The sequence below is a fragment of the Neodiprion virginianus genome, chromosome 5 (assembly GCF_021901495.1).
Source record: "Neodiprion virginianus isolate iyNeoVirg1 chromosome 5, iyNeoVirg1.1, whole genome shotgun sequence".
In the NCBI taxonomy this organism is placed as follows: Eukaryota; Metazoa; Arthropoda; class Insecta; order Hymenoptera; family Diprionidae; genus Neodiprion; species Neodiprion virginianus.
The window spans coordinates 27854529-27881835 of record NC_060881.1 but is presented as its reverse complement, the minus strand read 5'-3'; the positions used below and the strand labels follow the sequence as shown (position 1 = coordinate 27881835).

The 27307-nt window shown below is 33.0% G+C and overlaps 1 protein-coding gene across 21 annotated transcripts in view; it reads left to right on the top strand.

The window, feature by feature from the left end:
* Nucleotides 1-25996, top strand: part of LOC124306149 (serine/threonine-protein kinase MARK2-like) — a 65820-nt gene extending 39824 nt beyond the window's left edge. For 4 of the 21 annotated variants that reach the window (XM_046766405.1, XM_046766404.1, XM_046766388.1 and 1 more), the window contains 12 exons: nucleotides 204-439; nucleotides 736-847; nucleotides 2103-2215; nucleotides 2435-2636; nucleotides 2773-2973; nucleotides 4524-4725; nucleotides 6536-6703; nucleotides 9103-9217; nucleotides 9495-9583; nucleotides 20185-20226; nucleotides 20920-21031; nucleotides 21452-25996. In XM_046766405.1, coding sequence (XP_046622361.1) covers nucleotides 204-439; nucleotides 736-847; nucleotides 2103-2215; nucleotides 2435-2636; nucleotides 2773-2973; nucleotides 4524-4725; nucleotides 6536-6703; nucleotides 9103-9217; nucleotides 9495-9583; nucleotides 20185-20226; nucleotides 20920-21031; nucleotides 21452-21670 — 1811 coding nt within the window. In that variant the 3' untranslated portion in view covers nucleotides 21671-25996. Of the gene's footprint in view, nucleotides 1-203; nucleotides 440-735; nucleotides 848-2102; nucleotides 2216-2434; nucleotides 2637-2772; nucleotides 2974-4523; nucleotides 4726-6535; nucleotides 6704-9102; nucleotides 9218-9494; nucleotides 9584-12801; nucleotides 14862-15037; nucleotides 18609-20184; nucleotides 20227-20919; nucleotides 21032-21439 lie in introns of those variants that run through there. The other 17 variants (XM_046766394.1, XM_046766391.1, XM_046766389.1 and 14 more) reach the window with 17 other exon arrangements.
* Nucleotides 25997-27307: the final 1311 nt, after the last annotated feature.

Here is a 27307-nt window from a genome sequence, read left to right as displayed (position 1 = left end):
AATCGACTTCAGTTGTAGCTTTTGAATGATTTATTTGGTAATGTTTCACATAATAAAGTTTAAATGATGTGTTTGGCATTTTACATTGAAATTGAATAAAATCACCAAGACATTTGATTCTCTCAATGTAATTTGGAATGAAATTGAAAGTGTCCGTCAAGTTCGAACATTTCTCAGTGTAAATATTTTTTACTTGATTTCAGGAAAGAAGTATGACGGGCCAGAAGTCGACGTATGGTCATTAGGTGTGATATTATACACGTTAGTTTCGGGCTCACTGCCATTCGATGGATCTACGCTTAGGGAATTACGAGAAAGAGTATTGCGGGGCAAATATAGAATCCCGTTCTACATGTCGACCGACTGTGAAAATTTATTAAAAAAATTTCTGGTGCTCAACCCCACAAAACGGGCCTCGTTAGAGGTACGTGGCGATAAGGTTCGAACGTGTTCGTTTGCGCGCAATCCAGCCCCGCAGGATAATCCATGGACCGTTTTTTTACGATCTTGATATTTGTTTGCTACTCGATTCGACGAGGTGTAAAATTATATCAATGACGATAAAAGACAAAAGAGATGATGAAATTTTGAAAAGCTACTCGAAATTTTCAAATTTTACCATGCGACAAACGGTCCCAATTGATTATCTTGTTTTCGATGATATGAATGTGGGCAATTCATTATTTACCCTTTGGGACGTTAACTTGATGTTTTTTTTTCTGTACTGGTTTACAGAATATAATGAAAGATAAATGGATGAATATGGGATACGAGGAAGACGAATTAAAACCGTACTTAGAACCAGAACCCGATTACAAGGACCACAAGAGGATAGGTGAGTCTGCCAGTATGTACATAACACTTACTACCTACCGTTTTTATGTTTAGTACGTGTGTTTTCGTGTTTGGTTGGAAACTCTGGTCGTTATATCGACACAGCGAAGCAAAGAACGTTGATGAATTATTTTTTCATCGATAATTTGGTCTTGTTTACTGTTATACACTTCACTGCTAAATGAGAGGTGAAATGATAAAAGAACGAAATTTTTTTAATCTCAAACTGTACGATATCGAACTTTTGTTCCAACTACCACCGTTTCCGCCCACTGCCGTCAGCAATTGTCGCCGTTTTACGACGAGAAATGCTCTCAGACAGTAGATTGTATGTTTAGAATAGAATATTAGATCGGGAGATATATCAGACGCCCGATTAGTTGAATCCTCGTCGATTGAATTGTTGCGATGAACGTTTTCTATCGTCATTCCAGCTACTTGCAGTATATATATATCGAATATTTTATGGATTGGCAGAAATTTTCCTCGTGAGATATCGGAAATTCAATAGTTTAATATTATTGTATCAAAATACGTTCTGAGCAACAATGAAGATACCTTACCGTTTTCATTGCACAGTTATGCGCACCAATATTGTGCTTGTTCTATTATTGTTTTGTCTTTCGTTTCTAGTCTGATATATCTATGCATGCAACGACCTATGGTTTAATGGTTAACAAAATAATAGCATGCGTTATTCGTTAGGTATAGATCGATCTAGGTAGATTTTATCGATCAAAAATCGTCTGGGTAATCTACTAATATCAAACTCGTTGGCTGGGTACTTTTTTGTGCCGCGGTTTCAGGACAAATTTTCATTCGATCGAATTCGTTGTACGATAATATTTGTCACAAAAATTCGCTGTGAAAATATTACTCCATTTCCAAAATTTTCTTGTTTATTTGTCCTCTTTTTCCTTCTGTCTCTATTTATTATCTAATGTTTTCACGTTTTACAGCTTTGACAGAAGCTGTTAATATAATCGTTACATTTCTGACAATACATTCACTCAATTATCAAAGTATATGAATTCACAAGCAACGTAAAGAATTTGATTTTCATTACCGATAATTTATATCCAGATCCAGTTTCATAATTCATATTCAGTTGTTGTAATTTAATTAAAAGAAGAGAAGCAGATTATAAAAATATGTACAGAAAAGAAATGAAAAGTAATTATTTCTCGAAGTAAGTACATGACTTAATGGTAATATAGCTATTTTGTTTGTTAGATTTAACTATGCCTCTTGTAAAAATCCTGTTACAGAGGCACTAGCTAGTATGGGATATACACGAAGCGAAATAGAAGATTCCCTTGGCCAAGCTAAGTACGACGATGTATTCGCCACCTATCTACTACTAGGAAGAAAGACCACAGACGTAAGTCCGGGCGCAGCAAGCCCTTGAAAAAAAAAAATAAGAAAATTGACAAAAGCGAACAAATTATAAATTGAAGAAATTGCATCAATTTATCCTTTTTCCCCGACACACTCTGTAATTCTCGTTGTTTATTTGTCTTTGCTTTTATTGTCTCTCTCTCTTTTTATCCCCTTTTTTTGTTTTTTTTTTTGTTCTTACTTTTCTGTTATTTTGGGACAGCCTGAAAGCGACGGTTCTCGGTCTGGCAGTTCGCTGTCGCTGCGCAACATTCCGCCCCAAGTAGGGTCAGGGGGTGGCGGAGTCAGTGGAACGGGGACGGGAGGCGCAGCACAAAGTCCCTCGCATCGAGGTGTTCACCGCAGTATTTCAGCTAGCAACCCAAAACCCAGTAGACGAGCTTCTTCCGGAGGTGAGACACTCCGTAAGTATCGATAAAAAAAAAATTATGTAGACGAAGGAACACTGAAGGAAGAAAATAACGGACTGAAGGTTTTTACCGACTTATTCAATATTCCCAATTTCTACTGAAAATATAACGACTGGTCTTTTATTTTCAGGGTGCGCGCCTAGTCCTGGTAATACGACGAACCACAATCATGCAACGACTGGTACGGGCGCTGGAACCTTAGCAGGTAGCGGTGGAAGTAACTTTAAACGTCAAAATACGGTTGATTCGGCAACAATAAAAGAGAACAGTGCTCGCGTACCTGCGGGTAGACCGTCAGCACCGAAAAATAGTCCAGGACAATTAGACACCAGTGAGTTGACTACATGCTTTTTGCTAAACCATTCTCTTTTTCTCTATATACGTACATTGTATATTTCTCTGTCCATTTTCTATTTCGTAATTTCTCTTCATCTTCTCATCTTTCTACCCAATTTCTTTGCCAACTCGTTAATCCTCTCCTCGTCGCTGGTAAATGACGATGAATTTAAATTCCATGGGTTTATTATTATCTGCTGCGATATGTTACGAATCTTTTTGTTCCGTTCTCTTGCTTTTTTTTTCACTCTCCATGTTGTTTCGCATTCTTATCTCTTTTTCTATGTATCTCTCCGTGTTCTGGCTAATATAAGAACAATGTGCGGTTAATTTTTTCTTTTTCTTTTTCCATCAGTTTCAATGACAGGTAAAAGATATTAGTAAGATATTTAACTGAAGGTTGCCAGAGTAGATCAGAAACTAGCATTTAGTTTCTAGACTCTAGTCTAGATTTAGGTTCGCTTTTTTTTTCCATTTGTACTGCTCGGTTTTTATATCCCTTTGCACATTTGATAGCATGATAATAACAATATGTTACAGCGAGCATTGAATTGTTCAAACTAGACTTTATTAGTAATGTTATTGTCATGGTTTTAGGTTTGAAAAAGTTTATCATGTTCAAAAATCGTTATTATTATTATTGTTGATGTTGTTTTCGTTGTTTATCTCGTTTACCTCTTAACTTTAAAATTAATTTTTATCTGTTGGTTTGAGAAACTAGGAGACAAATACGACTGGATAATTTAATTCTTTTCCGCATAAAATAGAAACGATATTTCTATTTTCTGCTTTCTTTCAACTATAACTTAAATTTTCTTTGTTCGTCTTATTTGTAAGTAGATACGAATTAAGTTTACATTATGACGGCAGCAATCACTGCCACTTTTTGCGCCGCAATTCAAATTCATGGTACATTTGAATAAACTTGCTTCACAGTTGAGATAAAATATTTTATCGTGATACATCTATGTTTCGATGCTTGTAATACTCCTTTTTTCATTTCAAACTTGTCAACTATATTTCTTTTTTTTACTCTTCTTTTCTATTCTGTTCATCGCTGCTTTGAGTGTCGCAAGTATTACTGTGTTAGATAACAATGGTGATGTCGCTAATAATGATGATGATGATGGTGATGATGATGATAATAATAATAATAATTATTATTATAATTATAATAATAACTACAATCATTTCTTACAGTAATTAATATACTACGTAAACTATCATCCTAAAGGTTTATTTTCTGTACACATTTACACTATTGCTTGGTGCGTGGTGAATTTTTATTGTATCTATTTATTTACTATTATTTTTTTTATTTTTTTATTATCTTCAACTGTACTTACAAATGCATACAAATCTGTTTCCCACGTTTTATTCAAACTTTTCTCTCTTCCTTCGCAATTCTTCATTTGTCGGTTTACATTTGGTTACCCCCTACCCTTTCATACGTTCATCATTTGTACATATACATTACTTATATTTATTTTAAGTTACGTTACGTTGCTTTGTTTTGTGTTGGGCCGTATCTAATTGGGGTTGCAGTGACAATGTTCATTATAGGTGTGGGAACGAGTCCTGGTGGTAAGTCGAGAGTCGGAAAGAGCAATACAATGAACGCCGGCGTCGGCAGCGGGAGACCTTTGACATCTCCAGCGCCAGGTTCGGTTGGAAGACGCAGTACCATCTCTTACGATCAAGCTAAGACATCTTCCTCTTCCACGGAGAGAACCAACGATGTTCCCAGGTACGACGACGATATTTTTGAAGTATTTTTTTTTCTTCTGAACTTTTGTTTCTGTCCCTACACTTAGTCTATACTGTTTAAGAATCGACAAACGTCCTGTCTTTTTTTTTTGGGGAAAGAACGCTGGAAACTTTAAATCTAACTTGGATTTGTCTTCGACTACGATATTCATTCGAGCGCTATTTTCCGAATTCAAATAATTTCGAGAAAAATGTGAGGAAATTTATAATGTTTCATCTTTGGAAAGAATCTAAATTGTATATCTAATTCTGCGCTGAATCTTGTTTGGTTTATGGTTTTCCTAGCGTTGACAACAACGACGTTTCATAAAGTAACATACCTGTGTTTGTTTGAAATTCGAAAGTAATGTTATGTTTTGTTTTTGGTTTTGTCTTGAACTAACAAAGCGACAAATATAGGAAGATGAGCACATGTTTTCACACGTAGACTAATCCATTAGAAAACTATTCTAATTGAAATTAATATTCGTTAACGCGCGATTTTATGTTTGATACAAAATCCACAACCGCAGTCTCTCTTATTGTTTCTTGCATTGCTCTAGCATGCTGGCTGTGTGCTGTCTGCCAATCATTCATTTTTTGAACTACCTACTTAGCTGCTGCTGCCGCTTCACTTGAAACTTAGGGCAGAAAATTTACAAAACCAATAAAAATGATTGCGACTACTTTTGCCTCTCGTAGATCATAAAGAGTGTAAGGAAAATAGAACATCGACAAGTTTCAAGTTATCTAAAGCTTGTTTAAATAAAAGCAACTAAGTATAGGTAGCACCTCACTAGCATCATCATTACTCATCCCATCGTTCAAACGGAAATCAAAATCAAAATAAGTAATTCATTACGGAGTGATGAATTTGCGACGATCAGAAAGACTAGTTCAAAATGAAAAGTAAAAAAACTTTCATCCAAATCAGTCGGCCAATTTCAAAAGATAAAAATGTTCTCTATATTTTTAGCATAGACGATCACTTGCAAATTTTGTTAAATTTTCATACAGACGATGTAGGAGATGGGATCGCGTAGTATTTTTGGTCCTCAGTCGTTACGTTCAAGGAGCTCATTAGATTTTTGCAGAATATATCTCAATTTTACCTTCTTAATAGATTCTCTCAATGGCTGCTCGTCACGAGAATAACTCATGGCAAATTAAAAAAAAGAATAACTGTCTCCCAAACTGTACTTTGGTTATATTCTACTCTGGGTAGATTATCAAGAATCATACGAAATTATTCGAAAACATGAAGATATTCTAGGTAAATCGTTAATGTTTAATTTTACGAAGTTTCCGACGATAGTTGTTGAAAATTTGTAAAATCTAATGAAAACTCTACGTTATATAAAAAATCGTAAGATATCATAAAATCTCTTAAACAAGTCTGAAATCAAAGAATCTATCAAACTTTCACAGTATTCTAGACTTGCTTTAAAGATTTTATTATATTTTACGATTTGTTAAATAACGTAGAGTTTTCAATACTATTTTCGTAGGATGAACTTACCTTTCAAATGCAGTGTCATTTTTGAATTCTTGCGACACACTATGTGTTGTAAAAATAAATTGTATCCCTATTGATATAGTTTGCATAAAAAGGCGGTGAAAGTTCGATGAAAAAAAAAGTAAAACAAGGCGCGACGAGTCTATTAGTATCGGTGTTAATTCCGTCAGTTATTGCTTCTTCGTCTTTCTTCTTTCTCCCTATTTTCTCATGGAAAAAATAAGTTATGAAAAAACCAAAAAAAAAAAACCAAGGAACCAGGGAATATCGGGTCTTCTGACTGGTTTTTGCACAGCCTCGGCGAGGGCACTAGGCCAACAAGGGGTCACACCAAATCTGCAAGCATCAGCGCGGGCCACCGATCTTCGAGTGGCGTACAGCCCGGCGACAACTCGCTGCTGGACCCGCAGCCCCGCAACGCCCACAACTCGTTACTCGCTACTGCTGACCCTCTTAGGCAGAGGTACAGGGCGACCAATACCAATATCAAAACATTCCGTGTATTATAAATCGGTAGGAGGGTAGCCACCGTTGACCTTGTCTTATAAAACTGGCTCGTTTCTCGCTACCTGCAAGAGAGAGGTAAAAAAAAAAGGAAGAAAACGAAGATTTCACGATTTATTAAAAAGAGAGCGCACGACACACGATAAAAAATTTTTCTCTGGAAGCAAACATCATTGGCGCAACTAATTTTGGTCTTAATCAAATTTTTATCTTATTCTTTTCATTTCTTTTGTCGAAGACTAATTTTGCAAACTGCAGGTTAAGCGATACATAGATATATGTTTTTTTTTTTGTCTGTGAATACGTGATAAAACGTACAATGCAAGTATTTATTTTGGTAATAAAATGAGTCACGAAAAGAATTGTATGCGTTATTTATAAAGTTTGTTGATTAAAACGGGGAAACAATAATCTTGAACAAGTCATCCTATAAAAAATGATCGTTACGGATTTATTGCCGTCTCTTTCTATTTGAACCGTACAATTTCTTTTTCTTGTCTATTCTTTTGCAGATTGTGAGAATTGGGCGAGGTATTAAAGGTGACTTGCTACTACTCCAACCGACATATCCCTAATTATTTACATTTTGCTCAAGTTTTTCCTTCTAATTTATTTATTTCCTGTTATTTTTTCCTTCGTCAATTTATCTTTTTTTGATTGCAACTCAGGTTTTTCATTATTTATTGGGCCACTAACTCTCTTCGAATCCGTAAAACAAATTTATTTCTCCGGGTTGAAACACCTTTTACATCTAACATAAAATATACTGATTGATAAATAGCAGACGGAGAATTACTTTAGGATTATAATGTATGAACGGGTTTCAACGATACACAAAGAATTGGTCAATACCATCCAGGCGTCAATATTAATCGACACATCGTTGTTTAGGATCTCTGGGACGGTTGCTGGTCGATCGCATTAATCACTTCTTGTTTTTGATTTTTTTTTTTTCTTTCCCATTTTCCTTCTCGTACATTATGTGTTATTATTTATTTCAACGAAGAAAATTGTTATGCATGAATTTAATTGGGATTCATTTTTTGGTTTTACGATTTTATTTTTATGTACATGTTTTATTTTTGTTTTTTTGTTTTTTTTTTTTTCCCCCATAATTTTCTGCTTTACGTTCTTTCTTCTTCTTCATTCTTGTATTTTTGCAATCAACGCTTCCAGTTTCAATTTTGTCACGTCCATTCATCTTTGTCGTTGCACATCTCATAAATTCATATTATATGTATAATTCACGTAGAATAAATACTGCGTTAAGCATGGGTAATTTTTGGATTAATTAGTAGTATTATAATTATTGTTGCAATAACAGCAAGTGCTGCATCCACTCACCCAACAAATACTGCATTCACAAAATATCATAAAACACTTACGATTTTATCAAAATTATTCTGTACAGAAATAATATTTATTTACAACGAACTGAAAAAAAAATCTGATATCTCCAGAATACTGTTCGATAGTTGTTGGCTTGCAGGAGGTTCTAATGTGAATGTGAATCAAGTTTTAGCTTTTTGCCACTAAAATGTCAAAAATCTTTACAAACTTATCCTACACATGTGGGTAACATCGTTTGGGTAATAGTGCAAAGTAGAATATCCATACAAAGAGAACGCAAGCCCTGAACATGAACATTTTATAGTAATTTTTGAAAAGTTTTTAATAACAAATATTGAACGACACTCTGATGTTCCATTCTCTCACTTATAATCACATCAAATTTGTGGGCAATTCTGAATCTGGATTCGAGAATTATTTATCTCAATCGTTATCACTCGTCATAACATTACGGCAAAAATGACGTTTCAAACTGTCTGCTTAACAACAAAATCAACCAAAAATACATATACACACAGATACATGCATATACATATAAATTAGCTGCTTTTATGAAACATGTGCAAGATAGTAGCAATAATTAATACTCCGTATTACAGATACTCCCCTATTATCATTATTTAAAGTTCAATAGTTACACTCTACAAACACGTGAAACAACAAAAAAAAAGTACTTACCATAGAATAATAAAAAAAAAATCCAAGTAATAAGTGTACACAAGTCGAACGTGTTGTAATTTTTATTTTCATTACGCGACGAACGTGTTACAATGGAACAACTCACCAATTTGATTGCATAATTTGTTAGAAAATGTATTATTCAAATACTTGGTATATTTTCAGCGCAATTTATATGTATATTATGTACCTCATTGGTGCAACGTCACTTTGTAAATGGCATATTATAAGTTCGCAATCGGCCAAAGTCGCGTTTTATATTTTGTTTAATTACTTCTTTGACCTGCGGTAATAATATTTGGTAATATTTGTAAACTCTCGTTTATTCAGCCTTGGCGTTTCTCCGAGCAGCAGACTGGTACCTGCAGCAGCATTCCCAAGGAATGTTCCAAGCCGCAGCACCTTCCATTCTGGGCAAAATAGAGCCCAGCGAAATCACCCTCAGGTATTGTACTCTCGTCAGTTTGACGATATTCAATACCGTGGCCGAAGGAAGAGTCATTGTACGTTGTAATTGTACGTACCGTTGTAACTCTTTCAGAGCGCATAAGTTTTTGTTTTATTGGCTTGCTGAATTGTGCATTAAAATTGAATATACTTCAAACATGATTGCTATGATTCTGATAAATTTTTTCATTTTCATCCTTCCGCCACGGTTATTGATTGGCTGTGAAAAAAAAAAATGTTTTTCAAGTAAACTTGAGCGGTTCAACAATTCACAGGGTCACACGCATACACAGGACACGAACGCTATCAGTCCACTGGCGAGGCCATCTTTCTTTTCAAAATTATCATCCAGGTTCTCAAAACGGTAAGTTTCCATCTTATTATGAAATTGCTTAGCAATAATATTACGTATTTCCAATGAATTGTCGTTATCATTTTATTTTTTTTTCTGTTTTTTCTTTCTACGTTATTATTTAAAAGAAAAAAGAACATGCTTTTCCGCCGGATGCAAGGATATGTATCCTGTTTTCAAAAACGCAGAAGTACATAGCTATTGAAAATAAAGTTCCCGTTGATATGATTTTTACTTCTTTTGTAATTTTTGCATCAATTTGTAATTGTGCTCTCTTTTTTTCTTTTTTTTTTTTGAAAAAGGGCATGTGTCTTTACGCGCATACGTATATCATTGCATCAGGGTGTCAAACTACCTTGAAATAATCGGAGAAAAACTTTGAGTACGTAAAGTGTAAAAGAAGCGGTCGGACTTTGTTGGATAATATTTTGCAAAAATTGTCATTGCCCAGCGAAGAATTACTTTTCTCATTTATAGTAAAAGAAAATTTTGAAAAAACGTACACTTCCTTGGTCTTCGGTTTTTGTGTTATTTTTCGAAACTCGTGTAAAAATTACTTTTCTTATTGATTATATCTTATTCATATATCATTCGAGTAAACCCAATTCAACTCTGTTCGATTCGACAGTCGATACCCTGTTTGTGTAGTTGATGAATTAAATACTAATCAACGTCGAGAGTTGCGATGTTGTTTTATGTACCGAAGAATAAGAATTTCTGTCAATATGATATATTTATATTTATACAATACTGTTTTGCATGCCAGATGATATTCCTGTTTTAGGGATGCACAATGACTATGTAGTTCTGGCAGTCGTTTATACCGCAATGCGTTGAACATGCATACGTTTATATAATCTGTTGATAAACAGATTACTATAGCAATTGGAAAAAAAAACATGAAAATGCAAATAATAATTTAGGTGCATACCGTTACTACGTTATTGAATAATTATTATTATTAATTTTGATGAGCCAGCAGCGACCATTATCAGTGAAAGCTATTAAACATCATAGCTCGTGCATTTTATTTTATTTTCTATTTGATTTTACTTTTTTTTTTCTTTCTTTTACGCCTACGGATATACGTACATATGTAAATGCATATGCGTATAAATATGCCTCTCCAGTTTTACTTTTTCTACTTATTTACTCACTCACCAGGGTGGCCACACACCCGGAAAAATCTGGTAAACCTGGAAATGTCAGGGGATTTTTGAATCGGTCATGGAAAAACTGAAAACGTGTCAGTCTTTTCTATTGTGGGAATTAGAAATTATTTTTTTAAGGTGACAAGTTTACTTTGTTTCGTCGAAAAAACAAATTGGTTTAGATTGACTTTTGTAAACTATATTTTTCTTCAATTCGAATTGAATTTGAACCAAATATAGAGTTAACAAGCTGAACGATTTTAGTTTTAGTAACTTACTAGAACTGGGAAAATGTTAGGAAAAACTAGGTTTTAGCTCCTGGAAAACCTGGAAATGTCGTGGTATTTTTTTCCTCAAAATTTGTGGCCACCCTGCTCACTCACTTACTTACTTACTTACTTACTTACTTACTTACTTACCCACTTACCCACTTACCCATTTAATTTTGATTGACAACTGTATACTTAAAAATTATTTATCCAATTTCTTTTGACGTTTACGATATTTATGTATAATACATACCTATTTTGCAACTGTTCGATAATGATGAATAATATTAATCTGCGAGACGGTTCGTCAGCAGTATTATTATTATTATTATTATTAATATTATTGTTGTTATCTATATGTTTAATATAGTCTTACGCTATACTATATTATTATTGTTGTTGTTATTGTCAGCGTTATTATTATTATTATTATTATTATTATTACATCGTACACGTACGCGTGTGTGTCCTCCTTTCCTCCCTATACCCCCTTTGCAAATTTCTGCTCTCGTTTTCTATCATCCCGCCCCCTCTATCCTCCTGTATAAAGATATCACGATTTTCGTTACGTATCGAGCTTTCGATTTCGATTTGTACCGGGCATTTTCAAAGAATCAAGCGTCGCGCTTCAGTGACGCAAAGAGGGGACTGAGCTCAGCTGACTCGAGAAGCTCTTTACGTGCGGTCACATTGGCACAAATATCAATACCCCATGCAAAGCTGATACAAAAAGATTCGTCTACTTAAACTTTTATATATACGAATCTATTTGCAATATGTGTATATCGCCTCAATTGATAGTTATGAAAATTACAGAGTGAACAATGGAGAAGTGAAAAATAGAGAAAAGAAAATTGTCTAATGAAAATGTAAAGATTACACTGCTTGGCAGGGCTTATGATTAATAATGATAATGATAATAATGATAAGCCACCTCGCATACTCATTGTGCATCCCTTTCGTGCAGGTCGATTTAAGAAAAAAAAAAAAAAAAACAAGCGAGGCGTTATTTTTGATTATTTCTCTGGTTATGATTAACTGTTTATTGATTATTTTTTTTCTCAAAAATTTCATTAATTTCTTTCGCATCTGAAATTTCTAGTCGTTATTGCATAATGAAATGTAAAAAGACTCTAGTGCAAACAAATGATAGAAACGAAGGAAAAGAAGTGTAATATCGTTGTTGTTAACGGACCGACAGAACATTAGGTAATACGTATTTGTAAAATTAGCTTCATAGGTGGGTGTAGTAAGGCCGATGTATATTTGGGTAATTAGAGTGCCACAGAATAACGTGTGCGAGTACGTGTTGACAACAAAATAGAGAGAGAGTGATGCGAATGAATGAGATAGAGAGAGAAAGAGAGAGAGAGAAACATCACAGGCACCCCAATTTGGTGCCGGCTTTCACGAAATGGTCGCTGTTCTCGTTTGCGCGGATTTAATTGCAATCCTAAAGTCTTGCAAATGTCGAAAGTTGGCGGCAAAATGAGTTGAAAACAAAAAAACAAATATTAATTAAAAAAAATAACGATAATAAATGTATAAAATAGATGAAATAAAATAAAGCCTGAATGATAATACATAACAAATTAACAATGAAGAAAGAGGAAAGAAAAGCAAAAATTAAAAGGAAAATTTCTAATTATAATTACAAAGACGCTTTCATTGAACGAGCGTATAGACTGTTCGGGTAATGGATTTATATAGACATTGTTGCATCTCTGAACTCTAAACTGAAAGTTTAATAACCCAGTTGGTAATGAATTTTTAACGCATACCTATTCGGTATTTATCTTGTCTGCTGCAGGACTTGAACCGAAATACTTGGCTCCGTCTCTGGTGCCCAAGATGAAAGAAAATGTGAAAGTGAAAGAGAAAGAGACAGTAACAGAAAAAGAAAAAAAGAAAGCAAAGGATACAGAGAAAGCGAAAGAGAGAGAGAATACGAGAAAGAAAAAGAAAAAGAAAGAGAAAGAGAACACGATAGAGAATGGATATCGAACGAAAGCCCTAGAGACAACCGACACGATACTCGTATTTTGTCAAGTTTAAAAACAACCACCAAGCGCACGCGAGTGCATTGAAGAAAATATAGAAATAGATCATAGAAGTGTAATAGCCGAGACCCAGGAAACGGATGAATTGAGGAAAAATCATCCTCATTTGTCGGCAATCCCTTCCCACATACACACGCAAACAAAAACCACAATTACCCGCAGACACACGACCGAACAGACTTAGTACTACTGTTACTAATACTAATCCTACTACTTCTACTACTACTGCTACTACTACTCCTACTCCTCCTACTCCTCCTACTCCTACTCCTACTCCTACTCCTACTCCTACTCCTACTAATACTGCTACTACTACTATCCTGTTATAAGATGCTCAAGAGATGAAGAAAGGAATAAATATTCGCCGATAAAAGGCGCTTCAAGCAATTAAGTAATAGACGTTGTTCACTGTGTGCAGATAGATTTTAGATAAATTCGCGTTATTCTGTGGTGCGCGATTATCAATTATTAATTACTATTATTATTTTTGTCATTATTATTATTATTATTGTTATTATTTTATAACCCACGATGGCTAGAAGATATACTCTCTTAGAAATATGAGACCACTTGGTTGATATAGATTAAGTGCTGGACGAATGAATGTTATCCATATGTGGTATATGATATACGTATATATATATATATATATGATATATATATATATATATATATATTGGTATATATGTGCAATTTTGCATTTAATTCGTATGAAAAAACAAAACGCTATTATTATTAAGGAAATGGTAAATACGAAAAAACAATGACAAAAAAGAAATTTTAAAAACAGAATAGGACGTGTGCCTTCCTTGCTTTTATATAGCAGGAAGTTACATGACAGGATTCCATTTCTTAAGACATAACATTTAAATCTGTGCCTTTATACCATTTTTGCCTCTGTCAACAACCCGATCCGTATAAATAGTTTTAATTGTTTTATAACACTACGTTCCTTATTTGGGCAAAGATTACAGCTTGTGTTTTCTTTTTTTTTTTCTCTTTACCATCGTTAGTCTACTTTTAGCATACTGAAACTATCTGTAACAAAATTTTAAGCATTGTTTCATGGATTCCTTTTTCTTTCTTTTTTTCATTTTTTTTTTTTTTACACCAAGCGTATTTTCTTTTCTTTGTTTTCAAATGGGGTAGGAAAATAAATTTCATCACGTACAACGCATCGCATGTTGTGTGGTTGGAAGTTGGGTTGTGATAGACAACAAAACAAAACAGAATGGAAAAGATTATTAATCGCGGCCATGATATTGTTCAATGTCGAAATTTTAATATTAAAAAGAGTAACGTGACCATGATTATACCCAAATAAAATTTAACCTCACTTTTGACCACACTACACGACATCTGTTTGGCAAGGTTTTATCCAATTGGTTAGATTTTTATAGCTCGACTTAGGTGTTTAAAACTTATTTCCAGTTCAAGAACAAATAATTGTGCAGTGTATAATCATTATGTATGTGATCCAAACTGTGAAACGATTATGAACAGATTAGTTTGTTGTTTTTCTCGACTGGCTGTGAGTTTAAATGATAATCTAATCTGTTTCTTCTTGGACTGTTACGATGAATTTTGAAAGTGGACGCTGTAATAACTAATAATAACTACCAAGCTGCGGATCTTCCTTACGTACCGCAACTTTCAATTAGATTCTTAATCCGTCTCGTGCGCCGATAAGTAAGCCAGTGGACAATTTTATCTGTATTTTATAACGGCCTACATAACTATCGCGCCTGTTCGTTTCACCCCTGTATAAAGCAATTTTTAAGCTAGTACAAATGGGACGACGATTCAGAAAAGAAAAAAAAAAAATACAAAAAAAAAACAAACAAACTTCATATTAGACGAATGAAATTAAAGTAAAATTATAATTCAATAAAAACTAATTTAAAAGAAAAATAAGGAAAAAAAACAAATTACGACAAAAAAGTGATAAACGGATAGAAAAAGAGAGTAAAATCCATGCATTGGCAGGTTTTCCAAGTGACAGAAGAAAGATGATGCGATGGATTCTGCAATGGTCGCAGTTCTCGCCTTGTTTCCCACGAGTTGAAATGAGAGCGAGATGTAGACATACACACACACACAGACACAACTCGTGCATACATAAATTGTATGGGATAGGAACTGCGACGCTGAGTGAACGATACGACACAACTACAACAATGCATCCGCATCTATATATATATATATATACATATATATATGTATACATATATGTATATATATATTTACAATTAAGCTATATATGCACAGTACCTTTTTTTCCACAAAGTTAGATGAATTAAATTTGTAAAATGCAATTTTTTATAGTTGGACCCCCAATGTGACGTGTCCGTATCATTATTAATATTTTTAGCAGACGTGGATCTGCATTTAGCCGTTGCGAAGTGCGTTATTATTGTACAGCTGAATTCAATGAGTTATGAAAAAATTGTGCAATAGATGTTGCTATTCTAAAAGAATGAAAATAAAAATGAAACGAATTATAAACAGATAGAGAAATTGATAAAGACATTGAAGAAGAAAAAAAAAGTAACCTAATGTGAGCTAATGTGCAGGGTAATTATTTATTTATTTATTGTTAAAGTGTGAGCGTCTTTTGTGGAATTGAAATTTGCTGGGAAATATCTGTGAACCAAGAATTTATATTCTAGCGAATCATCCTCATGCTGTTCTGTCAAAAGTTCAGTGCTTATTTACGATATTTAAAAATTGCCTGTAAAAAAATGTCAACTCTTACAGATAATCTAATCATTGCGTTTTCAAATGTTTTAACTATTTGAAAATGGTGTAAATGAAATAACTATAGAAAAACAACAAGTCGGAAATTATTTTACTTTCATGTTAATTCGTTTGTTGAGAAAATTTTGATTCTTTCTTCAAGTGTATCGTGTTTCTGATTTTGAAAATTATAATTGGCTTTTATTTATTTCTTTATTCAATTTTTTTTTTTTCATTCTACATGCCTCGCCGTGGCCTGGCCAGTTTTCAACAGCGTTAACTATCTATTCGAATGAATTTGCGCTATCTTTTGAATTCTCTGCAAAAATTCCAAAATCAGTTGGAAAATTTGAATCCTTGGACACTGGTGTTTCCTTGTAATTTTCAATTGTCCTAGGAAGATGACATTGGTATCTACCTAACGTCGCTATAATCGCTTCATTGCATATTTAGTTTTTATTACTCATCGAAAGCATGATGTTTCATTGATGAGGGAAATGCAATATGAGAAAAGAAAAAAAAACTCAAAGAAAACAAGCAACTACGAAATGAATAAATGGTAAAATTTTATTTTTCTTTACATGTAAATAATAATTGTTTGATGTCACAAGAGAAAGGATTTGAGCTGTATAATATCCGCAAACTACACAATACATATAAACTCATTTGCTTATACATATAGTAGCCTAGCAATAACGAATCGTTGTTCGTAACGAAAGTGAAAATATGTATAGTTGATTTTTTTTTTTTTTTTTTTTATGATATATGGAACTTGGCAAACCTGCATACTAGATGAAAATATTGAATTACACATTATGTATTAATTAACGATTGCCTGATGAACTCGGATTCGTCAGATATTAAATATTTAACAGTTAATATTTTCAACGAAAAAACGAAATCGTTTATTCGGTATTAGACAAGTTGCAGGAAAATCGGTAGTGTTGGTGCGGCCAGATGACAGCCAAACAGTATTGCCAACTTGAAGTTGATCCAGAGTGATTGATCAATTATTAAATATTATTAACAACATACTTTTTTTCTACTTTTATTGTAATAATAATTACGTGACATATATTTCATTACAAATTCGTCGCAGAATTTGAAAAAAACGTGAGGTTTATATGTCTAAATAAGAATGTAAGAATGGCGTTGATATCTGGTCGCGATATTGCAGCTAGTTGAAAAAAATACACTACATATATATATATATATATACATACACACACACACATATGTAGCTCCTTCTGCAATGTAGTTAGTCGATGATATATTTGATAATCGAAAAATAAATACTGTATATAAATATATATATATATCTATATACATATATATACACACACATATACGTATATGATATGTATATATGTATATTATTAACAAAAAGATATTGAAAAGAAGTATATTTTATTTGAATTGATCTTAGGTTGATTTATTTTATTTTATTGAGCACGCTATTATTAACATTATTACTATCATTAATTATATTAAACGCAGCCGTCTACAGAACAGCACAGCACAGTTTATTGCACTTAGAATTTTCAATTTTAAATATTTAAGTTATTCTACCATCATAATAATCAGCCCAATTATTATTATTACAATCTACCTACCATCTAATAACTACTCAAATTTATTATTATTTCTATTATTGTTATAATCAGTAGTAGTATTGGAATTATTCGCCCAAGGAGAAAAAAAACAAAACAAACTAATCCATCATAAAAGCACAGCTTGTAAAAAACAATCAACTGAACCCTTTCCAGCTTGAAAGTATGTATTGTATTATTATTATTTTTATTATCATCATCATCATCATCATCATGATCATGATCATTATCATTATTATAAAGAAACAACGATAGCCAAAATTATATAAGCATTTATGTATTTTTTATGAGCTTTATTTTTGTTAATTTCATTCATTTTTTTTCTATTCTATTGAAGAGTAATGAGTTTGATCCTCAATCAAATCAAATAGATAAAACGATGAAAAAAAAAAATATATTGATTCATAACAGGCCTCCGAAGTCCTGTGTAGTCGTATTTATCTTACTGTTACTACTAAAATTTCATATAACCTACATTATTGTACATAAAATCAGGATTTGTGCCACTTAACGTTAGACGCATTTTTTGGGATTTTTTTTTTTTTTGAAATCAGTCCACTAGAGGGAAACTTCCACGTTTGAATCAATATAACGTGTCGTTGAGCATTTTATTTATTTTTCTGTTTTTCTTTTCCAACTAGTTTTCTTCCTTCTGTAATCTTTTTGTAATATTCTCCTGTATCTATGTTTTTTTTTTTTTTTTTTTTTTTTTTTTTTTTTTTTTTTTTTTTTTTTTTTTTTCCCAATTCCAATTGTATCTAAAATGCCTGCGCCAGACTTTTAACGGACTAATATTTCATTAAATATAGAGTGATATGTTATTCTCACGCGACTTGCTTCTATTTTGATTTATAATAGTATTATTATTGTTATTACCACCATCATCATCGTCATTATCATTAAGATCGAAACAGAAAAAAAAAAATCCAGATCCACTTTCTCTTTTATTCTTCTTCGTTTTTGATTTGCATTTCTTTCGAATTTGAGCATGTGACTGTTGAAAAACCTGGTTTTTGTTGAACGCTAAGTAACGAAATGATGACCATTGATATTTGATATTTTAACACTGGGTTGAGCACTGCTCTCGGTATTTATAGTATATTACATTTATTTTATAAGTGTGCGTGTGTATGCGAGAGAGTGGGACAAGGAGGTAAAAAAAAAAGTTTATTTAATAATTATATCGGCACGTGATGTACACACGCACACACGCACGCATGCATGTATGTACACATATTTTCGATAAATAATGAAATGAATACGTTTTGTAATATTTTAGCAATAAATATATATATATATATACACACATATATGTATAAATTTCAAATCATACAACATCTATCCATAAAAACATGTTCACGCGTGGAAATGCGTGCGTATGTGCGTGCGTCTGAATATTTTATATTATTTGTAAAAGTATACCCTCCTGGGTCACACAATGTGCGTTACTCAATGCACTTCGATCAACTGTGTATTCCCGTCCTACAAGCATTAAAAGAGCGATTTTCTGTCATCTTGAGATGCTTTAGTCAATTACTATTATTATTATTATTACTACTACTACTACTACCACTACTACTACCACTACCACTACCACTACTACTACTACTACTACTATTACGACTACTAATGCTACAGTTAGTTCAACTATTCTTATCATTATTAATGTTGTTATTATTACTATTGTTTAAACAAATTATTATTATTATTATTTAGGTAGTTGGCATTTTGAATAAAATAGAATAAATGAATAAATAATTGATATGTATAATTGAAGTGCACTAAATAACGCGCAAAGTATGATGAAACGGAGGGAGGGTTGTAGGATTGTACAACAGACAGATGAAGATGACAAGTTTGGGATGGTTGTTATCGTTTTTCTTACGCTCTCTCCTTTCGTTCTCAAAGGTTCATGACCCCCCCCCCCAACCCCCTCATTTGACTCTAAGCGAAAATTTTATAAAACGTTCAATTGGTCAAATCTTAATTCTTCTTCCTTGCTTATATTTAAAGAAGAAAACTTGAATTGCACTCAGGTTTGTGTTAGGAAAATTGTATATACACGACTTGTTGTCTTTAATCTGGTCCTAAGCACGGTTATTATATAATGAATTTAACTAGTGGTAAAAACATTCAACAGTTTCATACATATATGTGTACATATATATATATATATATACATATATATACACACATATAATAAATATTTAAAAATTGTCTACTAAATTGTGTACCAATTCATTTATCGTGTCTATTCAATTAGCCGCAGTACCACTCGACACCTGTGAAATCGATAATCTTTTCTTTTTTCTTTCCTTTTTTTTTTTTTTTTGTTTGACGTGACATGCCTGATGGATGCGTACCATACCGTTTTACAATTTACATTCATAACAATGCGCAGGACAAACAGTATAAGTTATTACTACGATGCATTTATTGTGTAATATAAAATTTATCTTTCGTCTGCTGAATGTCTTAGAGTTATGTGTATGTTTACGGAAATCGATTTGTAAATGAACGATCAATTTAGCTGTCAATATAGGCAAATGATTTCGTCATTGTTATGTCTATCGACATTGTCTTTTCATGGTTTTCATTGACATTGCCTGTTTTTTTCTTTGTTTTTTTTTTAACCCTTGTCCTTTTTGTTTATGTTTATTCACAGTTATTGTTATATCGGGGAAGGGTGGGAGGGCTTGTAGTTACAAATTCAACTGCATTCTCATCGTTTTTATCTTAATCATATTCCAGAACACTTCGTTAGCAATGTCTGTTTTGTTATTTCAGCCCCATGGACCCATCCGTACCTCCCAAGCACGCTGTAGTGAGGTACGTTGCCACGAACTGTAAATCATTCGTTTTCTCTTCCATTTTCCTACGCTTATCCATGTATGTTTGCGATATTTCATCTGTTCATTCAGTTCTATCTGTACAGTTTTTTTTTTTTTTTCTTTTCCTTTTTTTATTCTTTTTATTCCTACCAAACAACGTCAGAGCAGAGAAAATACTGATCTGAGTTACCTGAAAATTTATCCACAATCGACTGTTTCTATTCTAAACCGTTTCTATTTTGAAAAGTAAGATTATCGTTGAGAAAATATCACTTTGTGGATTTCTTTGTTCAAAACCTCTTTGTATATATATGTATTTTTGCAGTTTTTATTCATCAGGAACACGTGCATGCAATATTTGCTATTTTCGCAATACTCCTTATATCTTTTCTATCTTCACCACAAATCAATTCATACGCTTTGAATATATAGCATTTTGAATGGGTTCGGAGTCCTGGTCGATCGATTGGTATGCATTTCCTGCACGCTTTGTAATTGTCGAACAAATTTATTTGTGTCTCAACTGTCAATTTTCAATTCCACTACGAATGAACCACTTTTTTCCGTTGTGCAGATGTCTACATACTACATCCATCCGGATATATTGTAATGAGATAATAGATATAAATATATTTTTATTGCGCTAATAAATGTGGACAAGGATCGCTTATGGGTGGTTTGTTTATTGCAGTGGTGCAACCACTAATGACGAGCAGGTAAAACCACGCAGTCTTCGTTTCACTTGGAGTATGAGAACGACCAGCAGTCGGGATCCAAATGAAATCATGTCGGAAATACGCAAGGTATGGCATTGTGTACCACATATAATGCATCGATCTATTATCATTCGGATAATAATTAGAAAAGAAAATAAATTTCCAATATCACGTGTACGAAAGCCAAATTAATCCAGCATCTTGTTGTAAAATATCTGCACATAAGTCTGGTACTTGTAGTAGATGTTGAGTGAACTTATTCCAATCGTCTTGTGCGTACGAAAAATCTGTGGAAATAGTTTTTCCAACACTTGTAAACTGCTTGCTAATGATGTTAAAATAGTCTATACAGTCGTGTAACAGTGCAACACTGTGCACGATTATTGTCTCAGTAATTTAAAAGCAAATGAAGTTTTTTAAAAACAAAATGAAAGAGAAAAAATCGCGAACAGTTAGAAATTCTTGGCATTGGTTTTTGGTGCACCGCTTAATAAGGTGGTAATATAGGTGCTGGATGCCAATAAGTGCCAGTACGAGCAGCGCGAGAGATTTTTGCTGCTCTGTGCGCACGGAGACGCAGCAACGGATAGCCAGGTACAGTGGGAGATCGAGGTCTGCAAGCTGCCGAGGCTGTCGCTGAACGGTGTGAGGTTCAAGCGTATATCAGGAACATCGATCGGCTTCAAAAACATCGCCAGCAAGATAGCGAACGAGCTCAAACTGTGACTGCCGGCTGCAGGCGCCACGGAGGCTGGTGCCAACCCATAACCCCCTCGTGATGATCCACGCCAGCAAGTAGCAGCCACTTCCGACGACTATTACTCTTACTTCTTCTGGGACTCGGCTTCGGGCTCTGACGATCAGCAAGAGATATTCGTCTAGCCTTTCGCGTAACCAGATCCCAGTATTTCATAACATCTCGGTTATCACACGCCTGTTTCTGCATGGGAGAAGAAGATGAGGGAGGGCGGGAGGGAGCGAGCGAGTGTGAGTGTTAGTGTAATTGCGAGTGTGAGTGTGAGTGTGAGTGAGTAAGTGGGTGGGTGGGTTCGGAGTCGGTTACAAGCGTTTGTAACACGTTCGAGATTGTTTTTGGTGGTTGTTGGTGTTTTTTTTCTTTTCTTTTTCTCCATCATTTTAACAAAAAAAAAAAAAAATAAAAAATCAAAAAAGAAAAGAAAAACACAAAGAAAAAGAAAACACAGAAACGAGAATTTTCACACGTCTATTATTGATAATAACGCAATTTATAAATCAATAACTATTCCATATTGGTTGTTTTTTTATTTTTTTTTTTTCAATTTTCCTTCAACATTTTTGATATTCGTCTTTCGTTTTCTCTCTAACGACAGACCCACCCCGAGTACGGCGAATACGATAAGACGACGATGATACACCGCAATTTGTGAGAAAGAAAACATGAAATTCCCTTTGGTAGATACGTATTATTATTATACATATATGTATAATCGTGTGTATAAACACACGAATGCATATTACTTATAACAGTGTGTCGTTATGTATATAGTGATCTGAAATTGGTACTTGCAGGTCCTCACTAAACCCTCGAGCGGTTTTAATTTAAAAATTAAGCCCTGTGATTTATCTCTACATATATATCATTTATACATATATTTATATATATATGTATATAAATACGTGTAACTAATATCTAGTACTACTACACCGCTACTACTGGCTAATACGTATGTATCCTAATACTCTGAGTGCCAAAATGGAAGAATATAAGTCCAGTCTGGTAGCCGCTGTAAACGAATAATTGTAAACGACTGATCGACCCCAAAACTGTAATAAGGATCGCAATTGAGCGCCGAAGGTGAAATTTTCGGCACTGAAAAAGACGTCATCACCACCACCACCACCACCACCACCCCCGCCCCCCTTGATTATCGGACTCGATTACGCTGAACGTTATTCTAAAATTTACATAATATAACTATGATAATACATATTACAATACATACATAAACTAGGGTACTTACTGATATTGCGCGATATTTTTTCCAATTTTCTTTTGTTTTTAAATTTTTTTCCCTTATATTTCACGTTGCAATTTTTTTTTTTTCGTTTCGGCACTTGAAATTTTTTCACGATATTATCGGTTACTGGTGGTCGGGGAATTCGAGTGCCCAAATCACATCGTTGCAATCGTCATATCCACATTGTAGTCGTCATTGTCATAATAATCATTATCATGGTCATCGTCGTCGGAAGAAGAAGAAATTGTTTGTTTTACAATTATACCACGACCCGTGCTTTTTACTTTTCTGATTTCACACGTTGTTTACTTATTTTTCTGTGCAAATTTTCGGTCATTTAATATCAAGTTCATCAGTTCGTCGCGTTTAACAAACATACATACAATACATGCATACAGAAACACAGCATTATAGACACTAGACAATTAATTACTAATTCAATAATGAATTAATTATTATAATTATCATCGTCATAATTATCAATATTATCATCATTCTCATTATGATCATCGTCATTATCGTTGAATTAAGTATAATTAAATAGGAAAATAAAAGGTATGATTAAAACGAAGAACTTGGAGAATGTGAAGTATCCAACAATGATTTACTTTGTACAATTAGTAAAATGAGCGAATTGAGTTTAGCGTACTTTCAAAGGAAGAACAAGAATGTAAAACGCAAACAAAAAAAAAAAAAAAAACAAACAAACAAAGATAACCATCAAAAAATTAACAAAAACAAGTGGATAAGTGAATAAATAAATGAATTAATAAATATTAAAAAACCGCATTGTTATACTAACAAGATCTGCTATTTTTACCAAGGATATAATGATGATAATAGAAATATAGGTATTATAAACGCAGGCTGTATCATCACGCCGTTATTCACTAACTTCTACATTTATTTTTGTTTTTATTTTCAATTTCATTTCTCCTCCTTCATTGTCTTACGTTTCACTCAATTTCTTTTATCATATCTCAATGAGGAACGAGGGGTCACACTTGTGATTTCTTCAACAGTAGAACCTATACATACATATACATATATATGTAGTAGATGCAAGGGCCACGATGTATATAATATAGAATATAAATATAACCGGAATATGGTTTCCTCTATATGCAACAGTAAAAGCAAAGTGAAAATGAGAATGGTGAGGGGAGAGAGAGTAAACAATCGCATAAAAAATAAATACGAAATTGGTATTCCTCTTAAAGATGGTAAAAACAAACAGGAATACATGTATTAGAACATTACGAATGTTTTATATCTGCTTTTGAATATCGTATAATTAGTATACCTATATCAGTACATTTTAATTTACTACCAGTATAGATAAATAATTTATTTAACAGCAAAGTGAAAAGAAATTACAAAAAATTAATGAAAGAAAGAAATAGCATCGTATTTTTTTAGTTTTATTATTATTATTTAATGTTACTTCATATTTCGGATTTATTTCTCCTCGTAGTAAATAAATATGTATAAGTATCATTCAGTGAACGTGATTTATAGAAGAAGACGAATAATTTCAATTTTGAATTTCAATTCACCTGAATGCAGTGTTATGAATATATGAACAAGCATGTACACACTACCATTGTTGTTAAACGTTTTTCGCATTCATATATACATATACATACATACATACATACATGCATACATACATACACAGTGCACATATATAAAAGATAAATATCCATATAGGTACATATATTTAATATCAGTAATAAACAAGATTAATAATTATTGAATTTGTCTTATTATTGATTAATTATTCCGTTTATGTGTGAAATATTTGAAACACTCTGAATGCATAAATACCTACGACGACAGAAGATGTAAAACATAGGCAGGCAACGCGACTTATTTTATTATCAAATAAAAATAGAAAAATTCGTATTTATGTAGTCAAAAAAAAAAATTTCACGTAAAAACAAAGGAGCCTTAGAATAACTGAACAACATCCCATGCAATGTATAATTAATCATCGATCGGAAAAATCGAGAGGTGGATAAATGAACAGTAGATTTTAACACACCTGAAGTGAATAACGAAACTTTGATTTTATCCACATTACCGATTAAGTTACATTTACTGTTTCACGTATCCGTTGGAATATTCGACTCAGCGATCCTCACTAAAGTGCATTGCTGCATAGAAATTTATTTCTTGGAAGAAAATTTTTCGTCTGTTTTATAACGCTTCATTTTGTTTCATTCTTCTTTCGAAATTATTTATTTCAATTTCTTTTCTTGTTAACTTTGTCTTACTTAAAAATGTGCATCATAATTGTTTCGAATTGCATTATTTATATTCTACTGATAGTTACTAAATACCCAGTTACATCGAGTAAAATATTCAACCATTATCGCGACTGTATTAATAACTTACTTCACAATCTTTGCCACAGTTATTATAAAGTGATACATTGCAATTATACGTACATTCATACATACACGCATACTACATACATTTAATAATAATTATTATTATGATTTTCGTTATTATTGCCATTATTATCATCATTATTATTATCACTGTTATAAGATAAGGATCCTTGTAGTGTTGATAGTAAACCCATGATACACATGTAGGTAATTAATTAATTATGGTATATAATATAAGTGTAATCAACATACAAAAATCCTCTGCTCGCATGCTTGAAAACAAACAAAAAAAATATATATATAAAAATTGTAAATGTATAAATTAATAATTAATACTTGGGTGACAACGGAGGAAAAAAGGCGGAAGAAACAAGAGGCAAGCAAAAACTATTATATACAAGTTAAGGAAAAATACACCCATACATACATACACACACACTCATTAACTTTAATATGAATATTATGAATGATAAAATTAATAATAATAATTATTATTATTATATACGATGTATGGCTGAGCGGACAACTTTGAGCTACCTGAATTATTATGTGATTAGTAACTTGAGAAAAACGATTAGAAAATAGCAGAGAGAGAAAAAAAAAATAACACAACAAACAAAAAATCTTAAAGACGAGTGAAAGTAGTAAGTTAATAAAAGGAAAAAAAAACGTGTACGTAAAGAGCCACTTAATATTGCAATCTGTATGATAATGATATAAATCCAGTCGACGTTTAACTTGAAATTTAAATGAAAATGAAAGAAAAAGTAGAAAATGACTTTGCTGTGTTGTATACCATGAATAACCCCAGGACATCGGTGTCCGCGCAACCAACCCATTAATATATCTCTACCGCGCGCATAACTCTGTCAACCTGTTGTAATTTAACGAAAGAAGAAAAGAAAAACTGAACAAAATCACAAACATACATACATAGATACATATATATTATGAATATATGTATATACGTGTGTGAGTATGTGGAGTATATATACCTATGTATATGTAAATATACATCCAGATTCAAACCTGTAGATAGGTACATAATTCGTCATACACATACAGCTTTGCTAAGTGTTTTCTGGTGATCGGTATCTAGCAAAATGTAGCTGATAAAGATTTTTAATAAAATGGTGACAATTATTGTTCCCCTATTATAGATCCCCTACGCGAGCGGTTATTGGTCGGAAGAGGTTTTATTTAATCGTGAAATACCAACTCCTAGCGAAATTCTTTAATTTTAGTTTGCGATTTCAAACTCAGATCTGAATAACTGCCGCCCAGTATGCCGTTTATCTATTTATTTAAGTTTTTTCGTTTCTACTTTTGAGAAATTTGGCGACGAAGCTCTTAATTTCGGAGGATATGGAAATGTCGTGGATTCGTCTACAATCTCTACATGATTCATTCAATATCAGTTTTACATACTTCCACTTGAAATATAAATTTTATTCTAATCAACGCACTGCAGATGTTCTGCCACTCGAAGCGAGTTCTTAAACAAGAATTGTTCGACGCTGCTACAAACAGGAGAGACATCATCGATGGCTCATTTCGAATGAACATTACGGATTTATTTGTATTATACACCTGTTGAATTGCACGCGTATACGATCCCATGATCTTTAGGAAACAAATAATGAGCTAGTAGTTACTATTTTCGGGATTAATTATGTGTAGCATTTAAACGTGTAGCCGATTTTTTCTCGTTCTTAGCAGCTATTACTTGAGTTGAACCAAGCAGAATGTACACCCTTATTCCAGATGGTATCAGTCAGCTTTTCTGATTGCAAGCATCAAAACGATTAATGAGTTTCGGGCGCTTGGCTTGGTGGGTGTTGATTTGTTTTGGGGATATGTTGGTTTCAGTGGTGGAATCGGTGTGACAGCATTTTCCGACAAGTTGTATCACCGACGATTCAGAAAAGATATCTGGAACGTGGATCAAAACCTGGAAAAATAAAACATGT